The sequence below is a fragment of the Salvelinus sp. IW2-2015 genome, linkage group LG27 (assembly GCF_002910315.2).
Source record: "Salvelinus sp. IW2-2015 linkage group LG27, ASM291031v2, whole genome shotgun sequence".
NCBI classification, from domain to species: domain Eukaryota; kingdom Metazoa; phylum Chordata; class Actinopteri; order Salmoniformes; family Salmonidae; genus Salvelinus; species Salvelinus sp. IW2-2015.
The window spans coordinates 6815396-6835534 of NC_036867.1; the positions used below are offsets into that span (position 1 = coordinate 6815396).

The 20139-nt window shown below is 42.3% G+C and overlaps 2 protein-coding genes across 2 annotated transcripts; one reads left to right on the forward strand and one right to left on the reverse strand.

Annotated features, from left to right (window-relative positions):
* The first annotated feature begins 10300 nt into the window (after positions 1 to 10300).
* Positions 10301 to 16062, forward strand: LOC111953609 (protein APCDD1-like). The gene is made up of 5 exons (XM_023972994.2): positions 10301 to 10800; positions 11116 to 11314; positions 11730 to 12285; positions 14055 to 14376; positions 14480 to 16062. Exons 1-5 carry the CDS (start codon positions 10755 to 10757, stop codon positions 14935 to 14937), a joined length of 1581 nt encoding a protein of 526 aa, XP_023828762.1. The 5' UTR covers positions 10301 to 10754; the 3' UTR covers positions 14938 to 16062.
* LOC111953610 (vesicle-associated membrane protein-associated protein A) lies at positions 15671 to 19890 on the reverse strand. The gene is made up of 6 exons (XM_023972995.2): positions 19687 to 19890; positions 18862 to 19014; positions 18516 to 18619; positions 18169 to 18249; positions 16827 to 17003; positions 15671 to 16654 (listed from the first exon to the last, which is right to left on the reverse strand). The coding sequence occupies exons 1-6, from the start codon at positions 19742 to 19744 to the stop codon at positions 16493 to 16495; spliced, it is 735 nt and encodes a 244-aa protein (XP_023828763.1). The 5' UTR covers positions 19745 to 19890; the 3' UTR covers positions 15671 to 16492.
* Positions 19891 to 20139: the final 249 nt, after the last annotated feature.

Genomic DNA, 20139 nt, shown 5'->3' on the forward strand with positions numbered 1-20139 from the left:
TGAGAGGGAGGCTGTGGTGAAGAGGCTGGAGGAACAGCTGAAGAATCTCTAGCTACAGATGACTGACAGGGAGGAGAACAAGGTAATCGCTCTGGGCACGTCCAAACTCAACTACCTGAACCTAAGGATATCAGTTGTCTGGTAACAGACTTTAGCCTAACATTGATAATTTAGCCTAACATTTATCCTCGACCTCTGTCAGTTTCAGAGTGAAATGCTACAACACTTATTGTTGCTCTCTAAAAATATGTTTTCACTTTGTGTATTTTTGTAGCATGTGTAAACATGATTTTCTTTGTTTACTCTTCATGTCAGGTGTAGGAAATGCAATGCCAATCGACAAGATCTACAACAAAACGCAAGGAGGCAAGTTTGCTTGGGCCATTGATATGACTGTAAAAGATTTTCAGTTCTGAACTGTGACACCTCATTGCTTTTGTATTATTATTAAAAAAAACAATTATGTGGCATTTTCTAATGTTCACTATTTTATTTGCAACTCCATATTTCCTTATTTGTTATTGGTTACCAGCAGTGTTTGTTTTCTGACTGTGAGAATTGAGCKGCAATAGTAGACAAGGTACATTTTGTGTTTGATAAGATTTGTTTCCTTTGTTAACAGAAATATATGTGTGAAATGAAATACCTTTTCATTGATATGTTTAGTTTTTGTTGCTGCCTTACTCATGAGTGAATTCCTACAGCCCTTCAAAGTATAAAGAAAAATCTATATATACAATCATATTAATATACCAACATAAATATAAAAGATGCAGGAATGCACCAGATTTGATATTGTCTTATGCAGTTTGAAGCTGTGATATGTTGGGCTGTGTTAGCATGGCATGTTGAGTTCTCCGATCCTCTCAGAATGTAATCCTCAAAACCTGCCTCTGGTCATACTGGCTGGATTGCAGTCCCTCGTGTTTTACCAGCCTTTTTAGCATAGGTAAATGTCACCAGGCTAAAGAACATGCGTGGACTTCCAAAGTTCGCCTGTAGTGTACGAAAACAGATTTTTTTCTGTTGTGCGCCACTGGCATGGAGATGTAATGTACGCTGTCTCGGGAGATGTTTTAGAGCTGGAAGCAAATGTAGTACAACAATTGTTTTGTATTCATCATCAGGTCTTTACATGTGGAGCCTTTTTTGTACCTTTTTTGTGAAGCATACAAACCATAGTGTTTTTACATTAGTGAATAGTGCTGATGTGACTGTTATTTCCCTTTTCATATGGATGAGCTGCTATAGCCCCAAGTGACGCCAGACTCATGTGGTTTCCCACAGGACTGTGGTCAGTAGACTGCAACGCGCCACATCAAAACTCTGTGTGCAGCTCCTCTGAAAAAGAGAGACAGGAAATGTGGGACAAATTCCTCTAGACTGCACCGCGTCTGCTGCCTGACTGCCTACCGCCCTGCACAAATGGAACGTGAGCAACTTCTGTCATTGAGCAACTTCTGTGATGTCTCTGAACGCAATCTCCTCACTCAACCTTTGTTGCTGCAACAGAGTTTACGTTTCTTTAACCACCATGCCAGACATAGATGTTAAATTATTCACTGTAGTACACATGCTGCAGGCCAGGGCCACCAATGAATCATGCAACAGTCTTTTTATTTAACATTGCTGCAGTGTGTTGTGTGGCCTAATATGCTGAAAATGTGAAAAAGAACGCTTCTCAGCTCTTCTCCCGGAGGGCCCTTGCAGTCTACACATTTCCTCTACCTTTCAATAGCAATCTTGAGATCTGGCCGTAGCCTATTGGGCTCTGTCTCAGTACTAAGCTTTTGATCCCTGCTTTGTGTTGCTGCAGTCTGATTCGATTCGCCGGTGTTCTTCACTAATCTAATCCAGACGGAGGGAGTTCTTTGGGACAAGGATTTGGGATTTCCCTCTCGGTTTGTTTAGGGATTAGCAGCAGAAGTAATGAGTGTAAACACAAAATGGGGAAAATATGCCAATGTAAGATAATAGGCATTCACAGAACCCAGTATGCTTCTAAGGCCATGGTTTGAAAGAGCTTGTGAACCTTGAAACTAGAACCTGGGAGAAATTGTAGGATTATATGTAGCCAAGGCCTGGGATTTCTATCCTAGAGATATTGTCAAATTTGTGAAATCAAATTGATGGTGTTTTTTACAGGAAACTTTGTTGCTCAGTGTTTGGACCATTTTTCTCTGCAAGGGAGAGAGACAAAAATCTTATTCTGACTGGATTGGTGATTCCATCACTGAGGGGCTTTAATTCGCTGTTGGTGTTGTGAACTTCACAAGCCCCAGAGAAAACAGGAAGCCCAGTCAGAATTCTCATTGTTTCAGGCCCGCGTTTGAAGTTTGGGCTTGCGGGAAGACAATGTAGAATAACCGCCTATTGGACTTGACCTGCCATACTCTTGTTAATGGCAGTTTGCCATCTATGGATGTGGAAGGGTTGGTTCAAACTGCTACTGAGATGCTTGTTACTGATCTGCCATTGGTTTGACTCCTTTTTCTCCTTTTCTGGGCTACATTTTTTTATTAGAGTTATTAATGACTCAATCACAGCCTACTTTATGGCAGTTTACCATTTATGGATGTGGAAGGGTTGGTTCCTCACAACTGCTACTGGGACTTTTATTACTAATGCACCATTGATCATCTGTGGTTTCTCTTTTTTTTCTTTTTCTGGACTACATTTCTTAAATTAGGGTTATTATTAATGACTGATTATAATTGCTTTGCACAGTGGGGGGAGATGCTCCAATTGGACTCGACACAGATTTCTTTGCACGTGTGGAACGTTTTTGGAACCCCAGAGCCAGAATGACATTCCTTCTTCCCCTATACCTGGGTGTGTTTGTCTTCTCTTGTTGGTCGTCAATGCACCATATGTCCACCACATTGAGATGTTCAAGCAACAACCCCAGCCAACATGTCCAGGTGGGCCCCACCTGGGTTTTAAATGGGTTTCAACTGGGCAAGGGCTCTAATTGGTTATCTTAGCAGGTACCCAATTGGGTTAACATTGAGGCCAACATGGATGCTGAGGATAACTTTGTGGGTCACTGTTGGGTTTCCCTCATGTGACCCGTGGAACAGCCCTTCATTAACCCATATGAGCCCCACATGGAAATGTTCCATGGGAACACACTGCATATTTTTTCTTCTTCAAATATTTAGAGACACTTAGCATTTCAAACTGTTTCCTTRAGGATGAAACATCAACTTTTTCTGGTTTTGTCTGACCAGACAACAGAGATGACCTGTCTAAAAAAGAATACTTGAGGCTTGTGGATATTTTTCTCTAAAGCATTCCCAGTTCTCACATAAATAGGTTATTGTCTTATTTGTGAAGAATAAATTCTTTGTTACCCATCTACTGTCTTTCTACTCTCAGTCATAGAAGCTACAGTATCTGCATGTATGATTTGAGTTGATGTTTCTGGTGCCTAATACACCCCACTGGGCTCACACCRTCATTTCAATGTGGAAATTTGGGTTATAATCGGTTGAGACGTTGATCAATGAGATTTCAACCATTATTCACCCACTCAGAAAGACAGCCAGAAGTTTGTTGAATTCCCAATGTGTAATCACTATGCTTTCAACCATCTGAAAGCACAACAAAATTCAAATGGGAATACAATGTCAGATATTTTGTATTTATACAATGAGTTAATGTGTTWTCACTGTTTCATCTAATAGCACAACCAAATGACCTGGATTGCAGTTAAGATTCCATTTGTCACGGTGTGATTTGGGGTGGGCATTCTATGTTTTTGTTTTCTATGATTTTGTATTTCTATGTTTTGGCCGGGTATGGTTCTCAATCAGGGACAGCTGTCTATCGTTGTCCTCTGATTGGGAACCATACTTAGGTAGCACTTTCCCTCCTTTCAGTGTGGGAAGTTGTCTTTGTTTGTGGCACTATAGCCTTAAGCTTCACGGTTGTTTTTGTATTGTTTATTGTTGGCGTCGGYGCCATCCTAAATAAAAGGGAATATGTACGCTCACAACTCTGCGCTTTGGTCCACTTCATTCAACGGCCATGACACCATTAAAAGTACATAGTGCGAGTGATTAATGCTGTTCAAGAATCTGCACAGATTATTATAGCTATTGTGAAGATCTCCACAGACCTGGGACCTTTGCATGCTATCTTGAACATGCACACTTTCTATGATTAGCCTACATAAGAATATTTTTATAGTTACAGTAACCTGTGGCCATGGATGTGTTACTCATTTTAAGGTTGAATAAATACTTTTACGTTCGTTTTTAAGATAGCCTTAACTTTAGGCTATTTATAGTGTTACAAAAGTCGTATTGAATTGTGTTTTGTTCACAACGCAACCAAATATCAACATTTAAAGCAGTTGTATCTAATGCTTGGATAGTTACATCTGTGCCACTAGCTTAATCCTATTCTTTAACTTTTGGTTTAGTTGGAGACGTGAATCAAACATATCATTTGTTAATAGGCTATTTACTGTGTTGCAAAGGTGATGTTGAATTGTGTTTGGTTGTCAACCCAACCAAATATCAACCTTTGAAGGAGATGTATCTTTTGTGCTACTGACTTAGTCTGCTTTAATTCCAGTTTTTCTAAAATGATGAATTGATATGTTGGATTCACATCTCCATCTCAACCAAAAATCTACGTTAAAGAATAGGACTCAATCAAATTTTAAATGCACTTTAAAGTTTGATTTGATTTAGTCCTATTCTTTAACTTAGGTTTTGGCTTGAGATGGAGACATGAATCCCCATATAAATTATTAACTTGAATATTACATTTGAAATCAACCCAAGCTTGAAACCCTAGGCCTATATCCAGGCTGCATCACATCTGGCTGTGATTGGGAGTCCCATAGGGCAGCGCACAATTGGCCCAGCGTCGTCCGGGTTTGGCCGGGGTAGGTCGATCAACTATCTTTGGCCGGGGTAGGTAGCTGTAGGTAGACCAACTCTCCAGTAGGMGGTGCTGCGTAGCCTATAGTTTTTTTTCTGATAGTGGATAAAGATTGATATTATTTATTTAAGTGTCATACACCTACCGGTGCCCAGCCCATACAGGTTTACAAGACACTAGTAAACACAGTAACATTTCCCTTGTACTCAAAACAAAATAACATTTAACAAATTATATACATACAATAACCATGGCAAGTACAGATACCATCTAGCCACACTACACAAACAATACATTTCTCCTCCAGGCATTGTGAACAAACTAAGCAATCTCAAACACGCCCTGTCTGAAACAAAATTCAAGCCTCTGCTCGTCCCGTAACCAGAATACTTCAAAAGGCTTCTTAACAGCTTCTACCCCCAAGCCATAAGACTCCTGAACAGCTGATCAAAGGGCTACCCAGACCCCTATTTTACGCTGCTGCTACTCTCTGTTTATTATCTATGCATAGTCACTTTAACTCTACCTACATGTACATATAACCTCAATCACCTCGACTAACCAGTGACCCCGCACATTGACTCTGTACCGGTACCGCCTGTAAATAGCCTCGCTATTGTTATTTTACTGCTGCTGTTGAATTATTTGTCACCTTTATTTTCAATTTTTTACTTATCCATTTTTTACTTAACACTTATTATTCTTAACACTTCTTAAAACATTATTGGTTAAGGGCTTGTAAGTAAGCATTTCACTGTAAGGTCTAAATTTGTTGTATTCGACGCATGTGACAAATAAAATTTGATTTGATCTCTGTCCATGAAACCGCTTGCATGTGTTGTGTGCATCATAGGGATTAAGAAGTGAGTATATGGAATGCTCACTGAAAAATAACTGGGTATACGGCGTATACCTGCATATACCCACCGCTGGGCAGGACAAAATATTTAGGTGCCTTTGAAAGGGATATGGGGTTTTCACGCTCAACAGTTTCTCATGTGTATCAAGAATGGTTCACCACCCAAAGGACATCCAGCCAACTTAACACAACTGTGGGAGGCATGTCAGCATGGGCCAGCATCCCTGTGGAAAGCTTTTGACACCTTGTAGAGTTCATGTGCCCCGATTAATTGAGTCTGTTCTGAGAGCAAAGGGGGGTGCAACTCAATAGTAGGGAGGTGTTCCTAATGTTTTGTACACTCARTGTACACTGYAAATCAGTTTCACAACAACATTTATAAAAATGCTCTGGCCCACTGATATCTATGCGTAAGGTCCCAGTCAAACACTTTTTCTGTGATTCTGTGTTCTGGCATATTTATCCGTCTGTTCTATAGATGTACCATGTCATCTTTTTGTCTCACCACACATGGTTACCAGCCCATATCTCCACGGATGACCAGGTTTGGAGTCAGTTTGTGCACACCAAGAWGCAGCAGATTGCTCTGTTTTGAACATTGTTACAACTCCAGCAGCATGGTCCATCACTGGACACACACAGGATTTATACAGCTGAGAATAAGCACAGTAACCAAGATCCTCACATATTTTCATTTTGTTTAAAACTGACCCCAAGGCTCTACCTGCAGAATCTGCTAGTGATCTAATGTGATCTTCAAAGGTCATGTGTTCATCCAGAGTGAAACCAAGGTATTTGTAGAGCCCAGTGTAGAATGATGAGGTTGTACCAAATAAAGGTTGTGTGCACTTCTCTACACGTCCTTCTTTCTGAAATGAACAATCTGGGTCTTCTCTTGATTTATCGCTAGTCTCCATTTAGTACACCATAAATTAACAATATTCAACATTTTCTGGAGGTCATCTTCTGTCTCATCAAAGATAACTATTTCATCAGCATACAACAAGAAATATATCTCCAGAAATATATCTGCAACTTCAACACCAAGTTTAGCATGTTTGATTTGTAGGGTTAAATCATTAACATATAGTGCAAATAAACGTTGAAGATCTGACGTTGTTTCAAAGATACAAATCCATCATATTTTATACAAGCGTTGTCTATGTTGAAAATCGGTTACAATGATGACATACTCCCRTTGTTGAAATTTCATCCTCAAAACAACAGTTTACGYTGTTGAGKTTTTGCAAATCCAATGTATTTTCTACATACATTCCAWGTCACAATACTTTGACAAATTTTGGGGTGGCAGGTAGCCTACTGGTTAGAGCATTGGGCCAGTTACTGAAAGGTTGCTAGATCGAATCCCTGAGCTGACAAGGTAAAAATCTGTCGTTCTTCCCATGAACAAGGCAGTTAACCCACTGTTCCTAGGCTGTCATTGTGAATAAGAATTTGTTCTTAACTGACTTGACTAGTTAAATAAAAACAAATTATATTGATTCAACGAGTTTGTGCTCAGTAAGACCTCAAATCACTTCAGATTGGGTTGCAATGTTCAACACCAGTGTGGTATATCTATCCATCTATATATCTGCCATCCATCCACAATTCCTGCCTTCCAGAAGATGAGGTCAACTGACTCCCATCTGTGAGGGCTGACTGACCCTTGATCTCTGGGTCCTGTCACCCCCAACGACAAAGGCCACAAGGATTCCATCCCTAATCGGCCTCCAGATCCCCCTGAGTGGAGAGGAGTCCTGTGGGGAACCACAGACACAGCTGCTCTTTTCATCTCCTCACAGACACTCACTCACACTCTCTCTTGTCCTTCAACGGAGTAAGTCCAAGATTRTTTTGTGTCCAGCGTCCAAGAAACCAGCCCAAAGTGCACCTAACAGTCAACATTATGAAATGGGTAGTGGTAATTCACAAATCCTTGTTTCATTGAAACAAGTTGAAACATTGGTGCAGGGGTGTAGTGGATGGTATACGCCATACTTTTGCAAACTCCATCTCATGTGCTACAAAAACAACGCTAATCAAACAACAGTACTAGGTGCCTGCGCACTTGAATTAAAGGGTAGCTACTCTAAAAAAGAATTGGACAAAATTAGAGTATACACACTTCTCCAGTCACCACTACATCACTGTATTGGTAAAAATGTATCAATATGTGGAAGGAAGGGATGGGGGATGGAGAAGATGTGGCTGGATGTCAGTCAGTGATTGGTGTGGGTTTAAACACTGGGACTTTATAGCTGGTTGACTAATCTTAATAGCTCTTTGTCCATTGAGGAAACATTTTTAACGCCTCAATTAATTACACCACAAACTGAGTTTTGATATCAGAACCTTTCAATGCCTTCATCAATGCCAATACTCAGTGCTCATTCAAGACATTCCCAGTCATGGACATAACATTTTATTTTTCTACTTTCTCGTGTTGCATTTTACCCCTTTGAGCATCAAAGTGGCATCCAACGCAAGCATGTTTTCATTTAGCAACACAAATGCCCATAGTAAGTATATTTTGGTCTTGTTAAATATGCTTAGGTTTCCTTAAGGGTTTGGGCGAGCCAGTGCTAGGCTGTGCTAGCAGGCTGGCAGGCGCCCAGTGAGCACAAGGAGCAGTCTCTTCCCACTACACATACGCACACTAAGGTGAGACCTTCTGCGACTTAAATCCAATTTATGCTTGATCCGAAAATGTGGCCGGAGGCGCCATATGGATGGTGTGACGCAATTGCGGAGCCTCAGGAGGCACTCAGAGGCCAAATTGATCTCCGTACCACATTGCAGTGCTCCTCTTAAATTTTAAACAATGTGGAGGACTCCATATAGCTCTGCATTGACATGATTGGTTGAAGGTAGGTGAGAGGGGTAGGTCCTGTATAAACACAGACTCACTTCCTTGACAACTTCCTTCACAACAGCTCTGTGATGCGCCGCGAAGCGCAGAAGGTATGTTTGTTCTGACGTCTGTGAAGGCCGCATCACAGTAAATGCTGTATGGCCAATGTAGRCGTCGGATTGACCAGGCAGCACYTTTTAGAACATGAATATCAMATTTTAAACCCTGGTCTCATAGACAATGTAAATCTGGGGACACTCAAATTGGTATGATCTGTTACATTTGGTATGGTTATATAAGACAGATGGTTACTTAAGGCAAAATGAGAGAGTGTTTGGTCAGCATGGATGGGTGGGCGTATAAGGCGATCATCTAGCAACCCAAAGGATGCGAGTTCAAATCTCATCATGGAATACTTTAGCATTTTAGCTACATTGCAAGTACTTAACATGTTAGCTAACCCTAATGCTTTTAGCTAACCCTTCCCATAACCCTAACCTTAACCCTTTTAGCTAACCCTTCCCATAACCCTAACCTTAACCCTTTTAGCTAACCCTAACCATAACCCTTTAACCTAACTCCTAAACTTAACCTTAACCCTAACCCCTAACACCAAGCCTAGCTAACGTTAGCCAGCTAGTTAGAATTTGTAACATATCATACAAAATGTGTGATGGGCATCCACAAATTAAGACATACCATACGAAACGTAACAAATCATACTAAATGGTGTGTCTCTGATTTGCGTACAKAATAATACGAAATGCTTTGAGACCAGGTTGGCCATAATGATTGGTAGTGATATTGTAAATAGAATTATTTAGAACCCACTATGTATTATTTACATCCATACATTATAAATGTGTGCGGAYACAATGAATCAAAATATATATTATCTCAGTGCATGCGTTGATTCTCTAACTGCAATAACATTATCATGGAGGAGAGGGCAAATGACAGAAACAAAGAAAGAGAGAGGAATCCATTTGCAGAATCTTGCTATTGGACTTCACAATGTTAGGATAAAAAGCTTGGGTGGATCATCGACTTTACTGTTTACTTCAGGAGCAGGATTTCATACTGTAGGCTTCTTGTATGTTTTTACTCAACCAAACTGATAAATGATTTATGTGGCTGAAAAACCCATCAGGTCACTGAGGAAATACAGATGAGGACAGATTGGAGTGAGAGGTATTTTTGACCACACACTGACAAATATCCTTCTCACTACTCAACTGCAAGGCATATTTATATTCCACCAAATAATTCATAACCCAGGAGATTTCAATAAAAATAGTGAGTGCATTGGTTATTGCATTTGTATTGCAATAGCCTGATGTAAAATGTAGAACGTAGAATTATGTGTCTGCTGTATTACTGTACAGTGCATTCATGTATGGTGTGGCAATGTCTTGAACATTTATTTATTTGAATGTGTAGTATTTTATATCAATAATCATTTATACCACTGGTCTGAAATGTGATACCAAAGCAGCAAGTGAAAAATGAAAGTGAAAAATGAAAAAGCTCCTTATAAAATATCTTGTAACTTTTGCTCAAATTGTCAGTGGCACAGTGCTGTGAGTGCAGACCTAGGTGTTCTAATACTACAGTTGTTTTTAAACTGCCCAAGCATATCACTGGTTATTTTTTGCTTGCCGGAGTTTACTTTGCTCACGTTCACTTTAGGATTTGACTCATCGGTTTGATGGGGGGCACTGAGTCAAAGCATGATAGTGCCCTCCTACGAAAATATTACTCATGTGTGTGTTCTCCAACTATGACACAGAGGACAGAGAGGAGTGCGCCTGTCCATTTAAAATACAAAAATCGGATAGAGGAAACATAACAAAATGAATAACATTTCTCTAAGAGCAACATTGAAGAACTGCTGAATTGATAGCCTATATTGTTGAAAGGAACTCGTTTGATTTCGTATCGGGGCAGCAAGCCACGTTTCTTAGAATGATTGACAACGGAATTTTCAACGATCTATTTGATTATTCTGGAATGAACGGTTGGTGATGAACGACTCAAATGGGAAGGAATAAAATTCATTGACGATGAACAATACTTTATAATGGAAATTGGAGTGAATCTTCCCTAATTTAAATATTTTTTTAAGTGTCGTCTCAGTCAAGACTAACAATGTTACTGATCAAATTGATTATCTCTACTGCTTTTCTTTTCAATGGTGAGTTTTTAACATTAAGGTGGAAGTATTTGCAAGTTAATATGTATCCTAAATATTTGTATTATATTCTATATTGGGCGATATAGCCTATAATGTAAACGTATATGATTTGAAAACGCGATTTTAAATGTGGATTCTTGTTTTATTTTCTATAATTTAGCAATAGATGTTTTGCAAAGCATGCAGTGTCATGTTATTTTGTATAATATAGTTTTCATAAATGTATAATAGACTATTAAAAAATGCATAATTGCAAGTTTTCTAACTGTTTAAAAGTGTTTTAATGACATCCCAGTTTATCCACTGTTCCTACAGGTGGTTGTGAGGGCTCTCTGCTTCACTCTGACATAAGAGCCAGTGTCATGTCCTTGGGGAGGAAACATGGGCAGCAGCATGATCGACATGCCGCTATTGTTGCGTCCCAGTGTCACTACATGCTCAAGCACCTCCATGGTGGAGGACAGATCTCAGTGTATATGCCACCCAACATTGCAGGCCACTGGGTATCCACCAGGTAATCTACTGTGTAATGTGCACCATTAAAGGGTTTGTTATTAATCTTTATTAAATATGTACATAATTTTAAGAATGTATAGTCAATATATTGTAGCGAAGTCAGGGGGTAGACCTGACTGGAGCTTGAACCGGGACCTTGCAGCTGTAGACACATGAGATCTACACTTCTTGAGGAGGTTGCTAGGTGTTGGGTTAAGTTCACTGCAATACTATTCTGTATGTAAACCTACTTGGCACAACACCAGGTTCAGCTTTAGACCTCTTAGGGTAAAAGATTAGATGTTGAACTGGCTGGTAAAATTAAGGTTGAGTTTTGACTCTAGTTACCCACCTGACTCAATGCATAATACTGGAAAAGTGAAAAATTTGACTAAGCTAATATCATTCATGTTTTGCTCTTTTCCCCCTGYCAGCTGTGAGGTCAGGCCTGGGCCAGAGTTCATCACCAGATCCTATCTCTTCCACCACAACCACACCTTCCASGTCCTCCAGTTCCACTACAGGGACAACCGCTGCTTCTCTCCCACCTWCACCATTCTCGCCCGGGGCCAGCTGYACCTGCGCCAGGCCTCCTGGGTGGTCCGCGGAGGCACCGAGGCCGACTACCAGCTCCACAGCGTCCAGGTTGTGTTCCACAGCCCTGAGGTAGCCAGGAACCTCAGCCAATGGCTCAAGCCCAGCTGCGGAGCTCCATCCCTGGTTGGAGGGGAGTCGTGGGAGCCCTGGGAGCCCCATATCAGCTATGACCTGTGGGGCGAGGAGGAGGAGCGGGGGAGGGATTGTGCCCGCAGGCTGGGTTTCACTATGAATGAGCTGCAGCTGGTGCGTGTGGAGCAGCGCCGCCATCATGGCATCCGGGTCCCTGATGACCACACTGAAGAGCTTTTCCTGGGGGATGTCCACACTGAGCAAGCCCAGAGGACCCACCACAAACCCTCCAGCTACCAGCCACCCCTGCAGAACACCAAGGTCAGAGTCATAGAGATATATAATGTATATTATTCTCTATCTGTTGTACTGTATTTTTATGTTCAGGGTCATCACTTACATACTGAGACCCACTGAGATAGAATCCCTTTTGGCAGATACTGTAGTTTCATTTTCAAGTATCAAATCCCTACTAACTGAAAAGTATTGTGGATGTTGAAGATGACAAACTGTTGCAAMATTGATGCCACACATGTACAGTAAGTGATACATCATATTTCAGTGCTGTGTACTTGTATTTTCTTTCAACAATCACAGTATTGTCTGTAGCTTCTTGTACACGACAACTTTCTGTGTTTGATTTTGGACGAAATGGGAGAGAATATGAATTGTGCAAACCCAGCGGCAGAGCGGACCCACGGACGATAGTGATCATCTGTTGGTTGGTTTTCCACAGCCGCTCTTCAAAGAGAATAGCAAATAGTGGCGCAGTATGCTGTGCTCTGAATTCCTGCCCTTACTCTGTGGTAGTGTGTGTGCGCCTGAGGCTGTATCRAGGGCAGAGGGATAAAACTGGAGCCTGACCAGAGAGATGGAACTAGGCCTTCAGTTCAGAAGCTCCCTCCTTTCCTCCCTCTCCTCCGTCATACAAAAGGATCCATCCCTTTTATGTCTCCCCGCAGCATTTACCCATATATCTACCAGCATGTCTTTTTTTAACCAACACAAACAACTCCCAGCCTATAATGTGTCAGGGCAATGTAAATGAGCTCTAGTTAAAAGTTCAAAGCTGAGGCGAGTTATGTTGAAAGTGATTCATTCATTCTATGGTAGCGGAGGTGGTAGAGCTACAGCCAGCCTTGAATGAATACAGTACGCTCAGCTATGACGTTAATCTGATGCTCAACCACTAAGAGTACACTCTAAAATGGGCTCCCTACATAAGAGGGGCTTGATGGGCTTTTTACTAGATTGCATGCACAGCCCAATGAGTGTAAACAGGGATCGAAAACCATAAAGGCAGTCATTGTGTATGATGGGTCATCTTTGATGTTCTAGTTGAGTCCAATGTGTACTTGAGAAAACAATTGAGACCCGAACTGTCTAAACCAGACTGTTGAAAGGTTTGGAATAATCCAAAACAGAGGCTTTGGATGTGAAAATATCTTATTTTATTTGTCTATTCAACTGTATCTCCATATTCCCAGCTATTGTCATTTTGAAACTCACACACCTGTGGCTGATTCTGTTTGATGATGAAGGACTTGAGAGCAAGGCACAGAAGGCACCCACTGCTTTTAATAAGTCCAACGAGCCCCGTCCAGCGACGAGAGAGAGGAGTAGTAGCCCCATCACCAAGTGCAGTTTCCAGGCCAGGGAGAAGCTTTTGTTTCTTTGCCATGGTGATTGTTTTCATCGCTGCCATCAATTTAGGATGTGTAGTGGGGCCAGGAACACTCCCAAGTAACACATGAGAAAACAGTCTGCCAAGCCAGCACTCTTCTCCTTTATTGGGTTGGCTGGGCAGGTCAGAGTCAGACAACAGACTCCAGTTTGAATGGCCTTGTTTGTGTTTTTCATCATCATGATTGGTTGTCTGTTGACATTTCAGTTTCCATGAGTGACGTTATTTATCACCATGCTGTAACTCATTAAACTGCTTTGACATATCTATTTCACCTTGGATTTCACCAATGGATGTAACACATTGAAATGGGATGCGGTTCAACATCCACAGGTCTTTTGCAGGTGTGTGTATTTCTCCTTCTTGATTCACAATATGTAACATTCAAAAACATTCTCCATTGCAGAACCATGAGCGTACCTGCCTTATCTGCAGAGTCATCGCCAGGGCGGACCAGCATCATCCTCCCATCCTGCCCTGCGAAGAAAACCTATCCGTCAAACTACAGGGCCAATGGGTAAGCCAGCGGTGTGAGGTCCGCCCTGGGGTCCTCTTCCTCACCCGCCATTTTGTTTTCCACAACCACAACCGCACTTGGGAGGGCCACTACTGGCATTATTCTGACCCAGTGTGCAGACACCCCACATTCAGCCTGTACGCACGGGGTCACTACAGCCACGCAGTCCTCTCCACCAGGGTCCTGGGAGGGACAGAGTTTGTCTTCACAGGTAGGCGTTAGTCAAAAGAAAAAATACATGAACGATCACAGCTTATCATGCCATTATTAAAGTGTGCATAACAACCTCCCTTATCCCCTCTTGGTCTTCACAGTGGACCACATGAGGGTGACCCCCATGGACCAGGCCACCACCTCCCTGCTCAATATCTTCCGGGGTAATGAGTGCGGGGCCGAGGGCTCATGGCGCCAGGGATTGGAGCAGGACGTCACCCCCACCCATGGGTGTGCCGCCCTGGGCATCCGGCTTCCGCACACCGAGTACGAACTCTTCCGCATGGATCGAGACTCGGCGGACCACCTCCTTCTCTTCAATGGCCAGAGGCCCACGGATGGCTCCAGCCCTAACCAGCCCCATAAGACAGCCACCTCCTACCAGGCTCCCCTAGTGCAGTGTACAGGGGCCGGCCAGGGGCCAACGGATTGGGGGAGGGAAGCCGACCAGCTCCATAGGCTGGGGAGTAGCTGCTGCAAACAGGGAGAAAGAGGTGGCGTGCTGGATGTGGTCAAAGTACTGCTTATTGCAGCTATACCCGTTCTGCATCTCAGCTAGGGTTAGCAGTGGCTGCATGTTGTGGAGCAGCACTGACTGTGCATTGGACTTTTAGACTCTTAATACAGTGTATGTAATTAATGTTGAGTTGCTACATTCTATCATTCAGTGTCGTGTTCAGTAGGCATGAAACACTATGACAGGTGAAACGATGATCTACTGTACTAAAAATGCTTGTTTTCGTACGGTGTGCACTAAAGAACACGACCCAACACAAGTTGTCTATGGCCGTGATTCAATACAATCACGCTTTGTCGACAATGCCATTTAAAAGTAATTTCGATTGAGCCGACATGGGACATCCTAATAACGCGCCACTTCGATACAAGTGACTTTTCGGCTTTCTCTCTCTCTTTGCCCTATTACTGGTTTCTTCCTTTCTCTGTGTAGGTAGTCATGATGGTTGTCAATATACAAGCTTGTGGATTTGAAACTTAACTTAATACTCCTAACCTGCTAGAAAAAAAGTTGGCGCTGTATCGAAGTGGCGTGTTTTTAAGGAATGTCGAGCCGACATATGCAGCACTTACCGTGAACATTGCCTTTACAAGCCCCATGGGGTTGAACCTCAGCCTATGTATCATGCAGCTCACTCCAATGACATTTGCATGTCAATCACATGGCGTATGCAATTTGAGTTAAAAGGAATGGAGGACACCAAACACAAATGGAATCGAGCCTCACTCTTCCTCAAAGACAAAAGATGCACAAAGATGACAAACTGCCACAAAAATAGTGTTAAACATTTTATTTCAATGTTAAATACCATGGGACAGGACTGCAAGAACAGAGAGATCTTTTCAGTCAACATTTGCCTCACGAGGGATATATCATTTGTGTAAAGAAAAAAAATAATCTAGAAAGAAATGTAATAATAATTCTGTGTGTGTCAGTAGGAAACAGGAAATGTCCATGGAAGGAGAAACCTATATTCCCAGCATACTGTATTGTTTCACATTCCTCAAGAAAAATTAAGGATTTAAGAATTCAGTGAACATTTCAATGTAAGAGGCCATCCAGCAACATGTAGCAGTCTTTTGCTTGGAAGGTTTCCCCCCCATCCCATTTTATTAAAATGATTAAAATAACATACAAGACACTGAACATTCCAACTCTTATTAAAACCACAGAGTGAAAGAGAACTCATTAGAATTGTTCAACCAAAGTCTTGAACCCAGTACCCCGAATCGCCTGTTATCGATGCTCTAACAAGTGTAAAATTTGAGTTAAGAAAACCTCCCTCCCCTGATGCCTCACCCCAGAAAAAGAACAGAACGTCTGAACAGAACCCCCCCCCCCCCACAAAAAAAACCCAGAGAAAGCTCATTCCTCTCTGTTTTCCCACACATGTGTACTAACCGTGTGAGATTGTAAAAGGCGAGGCCAGTTTATTATTCGGGTACACAGAACATATGTACATACGCAGTGAGCTGACACTATCACTGATAATGGCAGGTCAACGATAACACACACTTTAACCTTGAGGGTCTTGGGAGACAAATGAGAGGCTATGCCGGCCCGCTTTCCTTCTCTCTCGCCCACCCCCTCCCCACCCCTACAAGACGAACTTCCCTAGGAAGAATCCGATGAAGATAGCTGCTATGACGACCATTAGCGAGGGGAGGGAGCTGGAAGAGTGCTGTTTGCTCATCATGGCGCCCGAGCCGGTGACCATGTCGTCTGACCGGTGGGACTTCCTCATCCTCAGGCCCTCATCCTGAGAGGAAGATAAACACATCCTTCTTTACCACAGCCAAAGCCCCAGGCCAATATCATCTTACAAGAACATTAGTCTCCATGCCATGAGGATATATTACCTTTTATCACCAATATATAATACTATCCTAATATCACCCCAACCCTAGACATCACACAACCTAAGACCATACCTTGAGTTGTCTGTTCTCGTCTGAGAGTTTGCCCACATCGTACTGCAGCCTCTTGCACTCAGCCATCAGTTTCTTCATCTCAGAGTCATCCATGGACGCGCTGCTGGGCCTTGGCGCCGACGTGCCATCTGCTTTGGAGTTGAGGACGGGTGCAGCTTTGGTTGCATCGACATCATTCTGGAAGCAGCCAAAGTGAAAAAATACAAAAGTGACCAGGAACCTAGTTTCCCTCCCGACATTGCTGTACATGCCAACCAAATAAACTCAACACGCTTTTGAGTAGACAAAATGTCATGAAACCTTTACATCGATGGAAATACATTTTTAAAAACGTGTTTAATTTGTTTGAAATTAGTATGAAGAGGTGATACATTGTCATTAGGGGCCTAACGGCAAAATGACAGCTATAACCATTATCCAACATTACATTGTTACACAGCTACAACCATACCTGTACAGCATACTTAGCACTGATCAGACAACTATTCTACTACAATCAGAATTTACACTAGAAGAGAGGTGACCACCTACGGTGAGTAAACTACACTTCCCAATCTGCCCCTGAACAGCCACTTCCTGCTCTGCCACAAACCTTCCACTGCCTGCCTCTCACTGAGCTGGGTGCTGACATGAATTCTGGGAGATCGCTGGAGTCGTAGCGGGCTGCCAGATGGTGCCAGCTGCACAGGGGAGTGCGGTACTCTCCGGGGGTGGGGGCTGCCCTGTCCCTCAGGTGCCTGGCGCTGAGTTTGGGGGTCTGCCCAGGAGTGGTGAATGCCATGATGCTACCACGGGTCTCCCTGGCACTACCGCTAGGCTATCGCACGAGGGGGAGCACACGCAGCATGCATGATCATAGATATATAGAGGTCATGTCTTTAACTTTGGGGCGTTCAGTGGTTCTCAAATGCTGCTTTGGTTGTAGGGTAAAACATTATACACTCCAATTACACACTGCTATAAATGACTGTGTTGAACCAACAAAACTGACCTGTCACCACTAGGAACAAGTTCTAATTGTTACATGATGTGAGTGTTTCAGATGTGACCATAGAGAGCTGTGAGGTAGAAATGCTTGTTATTACAGTTTATCCACACAAAAATCCACAAGATCGCATATTGGCAACAATCTGTACCTACATAAAAGGCAGAGAAAGGAACAAACAGCAGTAAGGAGAGAGCGAAAGCCATGCAGACTCTATGAGAGAATGTGAAAAAGATGCATTGACAGACAACACTGAACTGTGGCCGTGACAAAAGTACAACATTGGACGTATAACACCAGAACCCTGGAAGGCCGCTGATAGAAGTTCTATTTTCTACTACTAGACACACTACTTACCATTTTATCGTTTTCAGAGGGCAGTTCAAACACACATCTCAGCTTGGAGTCCATCAGATCATCTGGCTTCGCATCTTTCCACTGTGGCGATTCAACAAGTACAAGATAAGGTAAACATAGAAGGATTAATTGATTACAGGGACCGCTGATGGAATAACAATAAACATGCAACACTCAGGGGCTGTGTAATATGCTATTTGCTGCCCTCTGCTGGAGAAATCACAAATAACTATTTAAATACAGTACTGAAATCTGTGGATCAACAAAAGCAGGTTTTCCATTGATGACATAGCCACTAGAATAAAGCACAAAGTGTATTTGGTAGTAATGTTGACAGGAAAACGTACCACTGCGTCCATGTCTGTAGCAGTGGATGGTGCAAAGATTGTCTGTACCATGAATTTGTGTTTACTTTTTTCATTGGGGTCATATTCAAAGGGCTGGAGCATTACTGTGGAGACAGAAGATATGGGGTCAAAATTGGGTCAACAACTATGCCTACTGGTAGATGCATTTGACATGTACATGCTTGATTCTTCTGCATTTACAAAGCCACACAATGAATTATAGTGGAAATAGTGACAGGATATAATTTGCTCTTGTTTAGTGTTGTTGACAAAACGGGGTTGCTTGAGTGATACTCTCACATATTTGGCAGCACACTGACAAAGGTCTGCAAATACAAAGCCTTACCTGAGACAGTAACAGTGGCTCCTGACTCAATCATGCCGCTGTTGGGCCGTACACAGTACCGGCGAGGTGCAGTCGTCTTCACTTTGAAGCATACTTTTCTGTCAGAGGGATTTTTGAGCTTGAGGTTTGTGGTCACTACTTCTGTGAAGGGTCCTGCATGGGAGAGGAGATGGTGTTGATGGTCAATGGATTCACGTGAAAATGGCACACGGGCACAAAATTGACAACCAACAGACTAGTTGCTACACATTATGGAAGTTTGTTTACTGTTTAGTAAAATTACCCATTGAAAACAGAGTGTATCTAGGCTCAGATAAATATGTAGCTATAACAATGYATGCACTATCTGGGCATAGCAAAATGTGGTATGCAATGTGTATGCAATGTGTGGGATAACTAGCATATGAGCTGTCAGTCAACCAGCTTGCTCCCATTCACAACCGCAATTACAGCCTTGCCACTGACCCTAGCAAATAAATTAACAAGTGAATGTCTGGTCGAATCAGAATGTGTTGCTTAGCTAGCATACCGATCTAGAGAGTATACGCCTTCCAAAACCAGTGGGTTGGTTAGAATATTAGAAAGTACAGTACTGTTAAAGTGATATCTCTGTAACTCGGTACAGGCCCATATATCCTCGCTCCAATCTCAAAATGGCGGCGGTATACGAGCGGTGTCAGTGGGGTTGTTGTAGCTACACATCCCCGGTCCAGGGAGCTGTAGTGGTAACGATAGCTACCACTCCCGAAAGCGTCTACTACAGCCTGTAACGTTAGCAGTACAGGTGGTAACGTTAGCTAGCTACTGACAGTATTCTTATCTTACCTTTAAATTTGAGATCATACGGTGGTTCAAGATCAAGGACCTGCTCCAATTTAGACATTTCGTGTGAATTGTGTTGTTGGAAACCGTTCCAAGGAGCCAGGTCAGTGTAAAATCACCTATATGGGAAACGAGTCACTCTGAGCCAATAAACGTGAACACGAGTACAGTTGAGTTGTTAAGGAAGCGCGCAGCAGGGCAAAATGCACGTCACCGCGAAATAAGTGCTCTTACCTGTGTTCTCCTTCAAAATAAAATCCCCCCCATTGAAACGGATCGAAACGGATACAAATAGTGCCATATTTGGACTAGATAATGCTAAACCAGGTTGGAATGTTATATAATTTATTAATTTGACAATAAAAAAAATCTGTTAAAATCCCACTGGGGATTTATAAGACTGGATAATTGCATTAGGGGCAGATACACAGTATGTATATATATATATACACACAC